Here is an 11,192-nt window from a genome sequence, read left to right as displayed (position 1 = left end):
TCTGATGTTTGTGATTGACACTAGAGGCGACCAATCAGAGCCCAGTAAACCATCCGTCTGGTTTCGAGGAGGAGGAGGGAGGTGTGGGGGTCAAAGATACGCAGAGAAACGGGCTGCTGGTGGCGAAGATGGCGGATGGGGATAGTGGCAGTGAGCGCGGTGGTGGCGGCAGCAGCAGCGGCGGTGGCGGAGGTGGCGGCGGCGGTGGCGGAGGCGGAGGGGGTGGAGGAGGCAGCGGTGGATTCCAGCACTACCAGCGGGAAGCGGAGACCCAGGAGCTGGCCTCGAAGCGGCTGGACATTCAGAACAAACGCTTCTACCTCGACGTGAAGCAGAACGCCAAAGGCCGGTTCATCAAAATCGCGGAGGTCGGCGCCGGCGGCTCTAAAAGCCGGCTGACTCTCTCCATGTCAGTGGCGGCCGAGTTCCGCGACTACCTCGGGGACTTCATAGAGCACTACGCCCAGCTGGGGCCTAGCACTCCGGAGCAGATCGCTCAATCATCCGGCGGTGGTGGTGGGGATGACACCGGGCCTAGACGGGCCTTGAAGAGCGAGTTCCTGGTGCGGGAGAACCGAAAATACTACCTCGATTTGAAGGAGAACCAGCGGGGGAGGTTTCTCCGGATCCGGCAGACCGTGAATAGAGGCCCTGGGTTCGGCGTCGGAGTCGGTGGCATCCCGGGAGCTGGCTTACAGGCCGGGCAAACCATTGCACTCCCGGCTCAAGGTTTAATAGAGTTCCGCGACGCCTTGGCCAAGTTGATAGACGACTACGGTGGAGATGAGGAGGAGCTGGCCGGTGGAGGTGGAGGAGGAGGCGCAGGAGGCTACAGCGAGCTCCCGGAGGGCACCTCCATCATGGTGGATTCCAAGCGGTTCTTCTTCGACGTGGGCTCCAACAAGTACGGCGTTTTCTTGCGGGTGAGCGAAGTGAAGCCCAGCTACAGGAACTCTATAACTATCCCCTTCAAGGCGTGGGGCAAGTTCGGAGGAGCGTTCAGCCGCTACGCCGAGGAAATGAAAGAGATCCAGGAGAGGCACCGGGACAAGACGTACGAGAGGAGAGGAGCCGGAGGAGAGGAGTCGGAGGAGGGCGACGAAGTGGAAGACGATTGATGGAGATGGAGATGGATGGAGAGAGAAGGTGGCTACTTGTGATGAAGCTGACAACAACATGATGCAAAAAGCCTGGCGATAAACAACAAGAGATAGATAGGAACGACTATTCTGTGCATGACGAATCGAACTTAAAAATGCTAAAATATATATATTTGACTGAGAAAATTACTGTCTATATAAGAGAAATCATGTCCCTAAAGCTTAGGTGGATGTTATAGCTAAATGCAGACTGCAGTAGTCAGCTCCTGTATGAGATTCCCCATTGATATATATAAAACGAATAAATATATATATATATATATATATATATATATATTTATATTTATATTTATATATATATATATTGGATTTTCTATTTGATAAACTCACATGTAGCCCAGCAAATTAAGTTTGACAGTGCTCAAGTTACACCAGTAGGTTATCAGACCCACTTCCTGCTTACTATCCAATGGTAACAGCTCACCTGGACGCTGACCTGTAGTCTGTGTGATGATAACAAGGAAGTGTGACATACTCATACCAGCAGGAGTGAGATAGAGCGCCTGCATCACTCACCATGGCTGTGTGTGTGTGTGTATTTTGTCTAAAAAATGACCTGTAACGAACAGCTTGCCCCAGACAGACCCACACAACACCCAGAGCCACGGTGTCAGCTATAGGGGGCATCCTTGGCATCTCAGGACATCCACTCGGCCCAGCGAGGTACCATAACGGTAATCTGTTACAAGCACACGACTCATATGGATTCTCTGGACAATCCAAACGGGTCCAAAATGACCTCTCCCCTCCTCTTCCCTCCCTCCTGGGCATCCCTCAGGTGCTAACCTCCTGCTCCGATAGCTGAAACGTGGTGAGGCGTCCTCACGCGTGGCTTGTTTTGTCTCAGGACTGGCTAGTCCAATCTGTATTTTTGGGGTATATCAGCATTACCTGTGCCTGTGCATCATCCTCAAGAGGTTCTGGGTGCAGATCTGGTCAGCCTGTTGCTGCAGTTGAGACGTCTGTGGCAACTGATGATGTCTCATACGATGCAAGCCCACGTTTGACCCCTGTGACCTTTTTGTCAAAGGGGACACGGTGAGCTCGGGCCTCTAGCACTGGTCACGATTTTTTCGAGTTAAAGCTTAATATTGCCGGGCTTGAGCTATGGTCTCCAGGGAATTGACCTTGTTGACCTATTTAGGGTGCGCCATTTGGATCCTTTAATCTTGAACTCAGACCATTAATGACTGAAGCAATATTCAGTCTGATTGTAAGAAAAAATTAGGTCCTCTTGGAAAACAAAACTCACAGTGGGGTGCTGTACCTTAAGAAAAAAAAAAAGAAATATATATATACTGGAAGAGATTTACTTACTAAAAAGATCAAGTATAGATAGGATTATTTTTCAAAAGAGATATATTGAAATATGTCTTAGAAATATGAGACATTTATTAGATAATGCTGCCTAAAGTGGCTTATTTAAAACACTAAACTTGGATGCAACTGTCCAGGGTGATATTTCATACCTGCTTTTTTTCCTAACATTTCTTTTATTCCTTAGAGGAAATTAAGAAGAGTACAACAAATTGATAACAAAGTATGTTATAGCAATTTCTAGAAACCACTTCATTGAAGTAGTTTGTCAGCAAACACTCAGCACTCCAGTTCACTTTACATAGCATCGAGTTGTCCCCTCGTTTCAGTCCACCCGTTTTACCATGTTTTGTCACAAATTGGCTTTCCATCAGTTGCCATACGACGCAAACATAAACACCTGCAATCATCATTTTGTCTTTAGTGCTCCTTTTTAAGAATATGATATTTTTTGCATGCGTGCTCTTACGCGGAGCTGCCTTGTGTTCTTTTCTTTCGCATATTCTGATTGCTGTATGATGGTATTTATCCATTTTTTTTGAGAGCGGTTTCAAGTTTTATTTCTTGCAATGGAAACAGTTTAAAGTTTACTTCTCAGCCTAATAAAAAAAAAAAAGCCACAAAGTCCCCTTGCTTTGGGAAATGTCACTTTCATTGTCCCCACTTCCTTTGGTGTGTAAACCTCTCGTTGAATTTTACTTTACCCACTTCAACACAGCAGAGAAATGCCATATGAAAAAAAAAATATACACATGGGAGCAATAGTTTTTTTTTCTTTTCTATTCATATAAATATACTATATATAATATTACACATGAGATTGAACTACATCCTTCTTCCTGTACTGTGTTACGTGAAATGGCAGCTGTTTCAGTCATGTGTGTTCTGCTGTAATATTCTACCAAGTTCCTTTCAACGAGAAATAAAAAAGGTTTTTGCTCAGGAGAGGTGTGTTCTTTTTATCCTCCCACTTATGGCTGGAGGTCACTCTATCTTTACAGGATCAGTGCGACAAAGTTGTTAAGATGTTTCTTGATATTTTTAAGGTAACAGTTAATTTTTTTTATCATTGATTAACCAGCAGATCATTTTTGCAATTAATTGATGCAATATTTGTCCATACAATGTAAAAAAAAATAGCGAAAAATGCTCAGACACATCTTTAAATTGCATTAGGGATGCACCGATCTGACTTTTTCAGTCCATACCGATAGCGATACCTGGGCTTTGGGTATCGGCCGATACTGAGCATCAATCTGATACCAGTGTTAAATTAATCATCTGTATGCCTCACTGTGTGGAAGTGACTGGAATCGTTATTTTATGTGTAAGGCAACAACAGGCGTGACTTAAACATTGCTTTCCTAACTTTGTAAAACTAAATGCAACAAATAAATACATGGATATAAATTTAGTGAATTGTTATTTATTATTAAAATAATAAATCGTACACCAATAACTTGGCAAAAAAAATCTTCAAAATTAACAGGAATTACAATTCAGGTGTAAACCATTTTAAAGGAGCAACAAATTGGTCAAACTTAAACAGGAATTCAAATTCCAGTATATAATGTATATAGTATATAAACATAGAATTTATTTTAATAGATTGGCCCCATTATCACCGATATCTGATCCAGCTATTTGAGTCCGTATCGGCCCAATATCCGATCCGGTATCAGTATGTGTGCATCCATAAACTGCTTGATTAGTCTGACGAGCTGTCCAGAATTCAAATATATTAAATTTACAATCATAGAACAGTAAGAAAACCCAGCAAATATTCACATTTTGAGAAGCTGGAAACAGTCATTTTTGGCTTTTGTGTGTAAAGGTAGCAGAATAAAAAGTACAATATTTCACTCTGAAATGAGTAGAAGTATAAAGTAACATAAAATGTAAATACCAGTACCAGCACCTGCACCTCATACTTAAGTACAGCACTTGAGTAAAAGTACTTTCCACTACTGGTAAGTAAACAATTCTCAAAGTAGTTTGACTGATCGTCACCTTTCCAAGACTACATGTTCCGTTCCTGATAAGGTCAGATGTAGAGGGGCTCCAATATTATCTGCAACATCTGTTTTGGCCTTGATGCAATTTCTTAGTACTCAGCAGACGTATATAAATGTCTGCTTATGTTTCAGATACTGAGGGATACAGTGACGAACACAGTGGTGGAAGAAGTTAAGATGTTTTACACAAGTCAAAGTATCAATACCACAATGTTAAAATAGTCCTTTGCAAGTAAATGACCTGTATTCAAAACCTTACTGAAGTAAAAGTGCATACAAATTATCAGCAAATTGTACTTAAAAGTATCAAAAGTAACTCACAATGCAAAATGGCCCCATTCAGAGTTATGTTATATTGATCATTACTGACTCACTAAAATGTAAGTAGCATTTTAATGTTGTTGAGGTGGAGATGATTTGGACTACTTCATACACTGTTGGGTAGTTTAATCTTCAACAATGCTGATCTTATGTGTTACATATATTGTGTTGATCTGAAGAATAAATCTATCTAAGTCAGTGCAGTGGAGTAGGGTAAAAAGTAGGGCTGTCAATTGATTAAAATATATAATTGCAATTAATCGCACGATCGTCCATAGTTAATCGTGATTAATCACAAAAAATAATAGCACATTTTTTATCTGTTCAAAATGTACTTTAAAGGGAGAAGTATTTAATACTCTTATCAACATGGGAGTGGGCAAATATGCTTGCTTTATGCAAATGTATGTATTTATCTATTATTGGAAATCAATTAACAACACAAAACAATGACAAATATTGTCCAGAAACCCTCACAGGTACTGCATTTAGCATAAAATATATGCTCAAATAATAACATGGCAAACTCAAGCCCAACAGGCAACAACAGCTATCAGTGTGTCAGTGTGCTGACTTGACTATGACTTGCCCCAAACTGCATGTGATTATCATAAAGTGGGCATGTCTGTAAAGGGGAGACTCGTGGGTACCCATAAAACCCATTTTCATTCACATATCTTGAGGTCAGAGGTCAAGGGACCCCTTTGAAAATGGCCATGCCAGTTTTGCCACACAAAAATTTAGCGTAAGTTTGGAGCGTTATTTAACCTCCTTCGTGACCATGTCCATTATATTTGTTCCAAACGGTAAATATGATTTGTTAATGGTCCATCCACGAATGTATTCTTTGGGTTTTTTCTGGTTTCATTTGATGACAGTAGCTTCACTCTAGCTTTAAAACTGAGTCCGCTACAACCTAAAAATCGCAAGTTGTGTTAAAGAAATTAGTGGCGTTAAAACAAATTTGCTTTAACGTGTTATTATCACATTAACTTTGAACATCTAAGAAGCATGGCCGACTGTATCCTTTGAGGTTTGCCTGAAACCTAAAAATACCCAGCCGTATACAGGCATTACATGGTGCAGGTCAACAGGGCAACATGTGAAAGGCCCGACGGGGCGCCTTCCAGTGTACCGTTTTATTTTAGAGGTACTGAAAGTTACCCAGCTGTCGTCAGTCTGTCATCCTCCCCAGGCGGGGGGAGCATGAATCACTGAATAATCTGCTGACTACTAACTAGAGCACAGACAAAGATTTCAGGTGATGACATAGACACATTATAGTGCACTCTAAATGACCCAGACCTACCAATAAACATACATACTGTATCTATACAGTACTACTGTGTATATATCTGATCTATAGTGTATTCATATTTATACTGTCTATACTGTATATTTGACCTACGGTGTATTCATATTTATACTGTCTATACTGTATATATCTGACCTATAGTGTATTATTATAGTACACCGTAGTCATAAAGCCAGCTATTTATTCTGAATATAATATATGACTATTGCATTTTCTTGTACTAATACCTGCACTGCATATTTTGCCTGTAACTGCTGCAAATGATTAATACTGTATCTAGTGTATTATCTATTGCATCTACCCCTTACTGTTTTTTTCTATATATTATATACATTACTCTGCACTTCTGGTTGGATGTTAAATTGTATGTCATTGTCTCAGAACTTGTACTTTGTGCAATGACAATAAAGTTGGATCTAATCTAATTTTACTTTTTAAAGTCAAATATTCATAAATTCAATTTATGTTGGACATAAAGGTAAATATGGGCTGCACGGTGGTGCAGTGGTTAGCACTGGCGCCTCACAGCTAGAGGGTTGCAGGTTCGAATCCGGCTTGGGACCCTTCTGTGTGGAGTTTGCATGTTCTCCCCGTGTGAGCGTGGGTTTTCTCCGGGTACTCCGGTTTCCTCCCACAGTCCAAAGACATGCAGGTTAGGTTAATTGTGGACTCTAAAATTGCCCGTAGGTGTGAATGTGAGCGTGAATGGTTGTCTGTCTCTATGTGTCAGCCCTGCGATGGACTGGCGACCTGTCCAGGGTGTACCCTGCCTTCGCCCAATGTCGGCTGGGATCGGCTCGCGACCCCTAACGGGATAAGCGGTTGCAGATGGATGGATGGATAAAGGTAAATATCTACAAACTGTGTCCCCTGTGAGCTGGAAATCAGAACATTTAGTCTAATAATGACACTTTTTTACACCACCGACACTTTCTGACATTGGTCCAAATTTAAAGTTTCATCAAAATATTTAGTTGAATGCATGGGTACCATCAGAAAATCATAAACTGTGTCAGTTTAAAAGTCTTCATGGCTGCTGTACCAGTGTTAAATGTGTTAAATTGAACATTTGTGGAGTACAAAGACATTTATCAATGGCAAAGCATTCTTCAAAATAATTATATAAATATAATATTATATTAAAAAAAAAAAATGTGCTATTTAGTTTAGTTCTTCTGTTATTCAGTCTATTGAGCAGTTCAAGGGTTCGTTTCTAGGTGACATCATTCGTACCAGACCGGATGAAACCACAAGACAACCCCGAGGTGAAAAACGAAAAACTGAGCTTTTTCAATATCACAAAAATAATGTGAATCCAATTTTAGATTCAGTCACCTTGAATAATTTAAACCTTGAACGATTTGGTCACTAGGGGGCAGAACAAACCCAGCAGCGCAGCCTTCAAAAACGTTTGGTTTGTCAAGTTCTTTTGATTTTCAAGCTATATATAACATGTTAGCAACATTAGGGTTGTGCTTCTGGCCACCCAACAAATATAAATACAATATTTACTGATCTTTTAGCTCAGATTTGGAATTATGTCCATATTGGATTATTCTGCACAGATTTGGTATGGAGTACCACACTCATAAAAAAAAAAATATCATTATCAAATATCAAATCAACATTATCTGTGCATTGCAGATACACTATGGTTAAGGGTAAGGGAAGACTGTGGTTAATAAAAAAGGTGAACTTTGATGGTCATGGTCTATCCACCAATTGCAACTATGCTCCATCAGAAGTGGTTGTTGGGCAGTAGAATAGCTTTGGAAAAGGGCTGGCAATCGATTAAATCATTTAATCGCGGTTAATCACAAATTAATCACAAATTTTTTTTCTGTTCAAAATGTACCTTAAAGGGAGATTTGTCAAGTATTTAATACTCTTATCAACATGGGGGTGGACAAATATGCTGCTTTATGAAAATGTATGTGTATATTTATTATTGAAAATGAATTAACAACACAAAACAATGACAAATATGGTCCAGAAACCCTCACAGGTACTGCATTTAGCATAAAAATATGCTCAAATCATAACATGGCAAACTCAAGCCCAACAGGCAACAACAGCTGTCAGTGTGTCAGTGTGCTGACTTGACTATTACTTGCCCCAAACTGCATGTGATTATCATAAAGTGGGCATGTCTGTAAAGGGGAGACTTGTGGGTACCCATAGAACCCATTTTCATTCACATATCTTGAGGTCAGAGGTCAAGGGACCCCCTTTTCCTCGCCAAAATTTAGTGTAAGTGTAGAGCGTTGTTTAGCCTCCTTTGCGACTAGCAACAAACTAACATACAAGCTAGTATACATGGTTGGTACCAATGGATTCCTTTGTTTTTTAGTTTCATATGATACCAGTAGCGTCACTCTAACTTTAAAACTGAGCCCGCTAAAACCTAAAAATCGCAAGTTGGTTTAATGTGTTAAAGAAATTGTGGCGTTAAAATTAATTTGTGTTAACGCGTTATTATCAGCCCTACTTTGGAAACCCCTCCTCCCTACACCTTTCCATCATCGGATGAGGGGAGAGTCTTTCTCAAATTCTCTTTTCTTTATTCTTTAATCTATTTCACGATGAATGTCTGAAAATGTGCTCTGTTATCTCCATATTTCAACAATATCATGTTGTAAGAGTAGCGTAGGTTATTTGGAGAATAGCAGAGTCAGAGCGTAGAGTGTGTGTACGTGGTAAGTGAGTGGTGAAGCAAGAGAGAGAGAGAGAGAGAGAGAGAGCGGCAGCAAATGTGTGCAGTGGCGCAGAAGACAGAGTTAGTTTAGCTTTGAGAATATCAAGTAAAACAGTAGAAGTTGCAGTTTGTGCAGAAATAAATGCTGCAGCTCCTCAAGACCAACAGAGGTTTCCTGTGTTTCCCAGCGGCTGAGTGGTGTGACGGGGGTTAACTCCAGAGCGAGTTATGTTGTCGGCTCCGGCCCAAGCAGGAAAAGTATGTAGTGTATTATCTATATGTAGTGTATCTACCCCTTACTGTTTTCTTCTATATAAAAGTTCCTCTCCATAGAGTGGCCGGCTCCGTGAAGAGGACCCGCTTCCTATATAAAGCCGAGTTTCCACCAAAAGTTCCCAGGACTTTTAGTCCCTGGAACTACTTTTCCAGGAACTAAAAGGTTCTTTCAGCCCATCATTCCTGCGGTGGAAACAGGGCTTAAATATGAATGGCTCATTCTAAGATAACGAAATACGATTCTTACTGTCCGGTGTTCATACACTAATGAAAAATACTTTTTAATATTATATTCCATTTCTGCCAATAGATTCCCCTAAATGATACACACTGTGCCTTTAAATAAAAGTGCACTTAAGTAAAAGTATTAGTATCAAAATATACTTAAAGTACCAAAAGTAGGAGTACTCACTATGCCTCACTGATCTCCTCATCTAAATCATCTACCTGTCTCCTAGACCCCATCCCAACTAAACTGCTTAAAGAAGTTTTACCTCTAGTTAGCACCTCTTTACTGGATATGATCAATGTGTCTCTACTAACAGGCTATGTACCACAGTCCTTTAAAGTAGCTGTAATTAAACCTCTTCTTAAAAAACCCACTCTTGATCCAGAGGTCCTAGCCAACTATAGACCTATATCTAACCTTCCCTTTACCTCCAAAATACTCGAGAAAGTAGTTGCCAGTCAGCTGTGTGACTTTCTACAGAACAATCATTTATTCGAAGATTATCAGTCAGGATTTAGAGTGCACCATAGCACAGAGACAGCACTAGTGAAAATTACAAATGACCTTCTAATGGCATCGGACAAAGGACTTGTCTCTGTACTTGTCTTGCTAGATCTCAGTGCTGCTTTCGACACCATTGACCATGACATCCTATTACAAAGACTGGAACATTTAATTGGCATTAAAGGAACTGCACTAAGTTGGTTTAAGTCCTATTTATCAGATCGATCTCAGTTTGTACATATCAACGATGAGTCCTCCATGTACGCCAAAGTTAGTCACGGAGTTCCACAGGGTTCTGTACTTGGACCAATTCTATTTACCTTATATATGCTTCCCTTAGGCAATGTTATTAGAAAACACTCCATAAACTTTCATTGTTATGCAGATGATACTCAATTATATCTATCAATCAAGCCAGACGAAACAAACCAGTTAACTAAACTTCAAGCATGCCTTAAGGACATAAAAACCTGGATGACCTGCAATTTCCTGATGTTAAACTCAGACAAAACTGAAGTTATTGTACTAGGCCCTGAGCACCTCCGAAACAAATTATCTAATGATATAGTTACTTTAGATGGCATTGCCCTGGCCTCCAGCACCACCGTAAGGAATCTGGGAGTTGTCTTCGACCAGGATATGTCCTTTAACTCTCACATAAAACAAACCTCACGGACTGCCTTCTTTCATCTACGTAACATTGCGAAGATCAGGCACATCCTGTGTCAAAATGATGCAGAAAAATTAGTCCATGCATTTGTTACCTCTAGACTCGATTACTGCAATTCCTTATTATCAGGCTGCTCCAATAAGTCTCTTAAGACTCTCCAGTTGATCCAGAATGCTGCAGCACGTGTACTGACTAGAACTAGAAAAAGAGATCATATTACGCCTGTATTAGCTTCTCTGCACTGGCTGCCTGTAAAATCCAGAATAGATTTTAAAATCGTCCTCCTCACCTACAAAGCGCTAAACGGTCAGGCCCCATCATATCTTAAAGAGCTCATAGTACCCTACTACCCCACTAGAGCACTGCGCTCACAGAATGCAGGGTTACTTGAGGTTCCTAGAGTCTCCAAACGTAGAATGGGAGCCAGAGCCTTCAGCTATCAAGCTCCTCTTCTCTGGAACCAGCTCCCAGTTTCAGTCCGGGAGGCAGACACCGTCTCTACATTTAAGAGTAGGCTAAAGACTTTCCTCTTTGATAACGCTTATACTTAAGCTGCTATAGGCATAGACTGCCGGGGGACTTCCTATGACACACTGTCATAAGGAACTTCCTATGACACACTGAGCTCCCCTCTCCTTCTGTATATACTCATGTCCCATGTCCATGTTGTTACTAACTTCATTCCTTCCC

The 11,192-nt window shown here is 40.7% G+C and overlaps 1 protein-coding gene across 1 annotated transcript; it reads left to right on the top strand.

The window, feature by feature from the left end:
- The first annotated feature begins 108 nt into the window (after positions 1-108).
- On the top strand, positions 109-3,422 carry LOC141769601 (transcriptional regulator protein Pur-beta). The gene has a single exon (XM_074638842.1). The coding sequence runs from the start codon at positions 129-131 to the stop codon at positions 1,116-1,118; it is 990 nt and encodes a 329-aa protein (XP_074494943.1). The 5' UTR covers positions 109-128; the 3' UTR covers positions 1,119-3,422.
- The last annotated feature ends 7,770 nt before the right edge of the window (positions 3,423-11,192 follow it).

The sequence above is a fragment of the Sebastes fasciatus genome, chromosome 6, assembly GCF_043250625.1.
Source record: "Sebastes fasciatus isolate fSebFas1 chromosome 6, fSebFas1.pri, whole genome shotgun sequence".
In the NCBI taxonomy this organism is placed as follows: Eukaryota; Metazoa; Chordata; class Actinopteri; order Perciformes; family Sebastidae; genus Sebastes; species Sebastes fasciatus.
The sequence above is the reverse complement of the archived record's forward strand: the minus strand, read 5'-3'. Positions and strand labels throughout refer to the sequence as shown.

Excerpts from the sequence above, each read along its gene's own strand:
- LOC141769601 (XM_074638842.1), top strand. The coding sequence starts at position 129 with ATGGCGGATGGGGATAGTGGCAGTGAGCGCGGTGGTGGCGGCAGCAGC.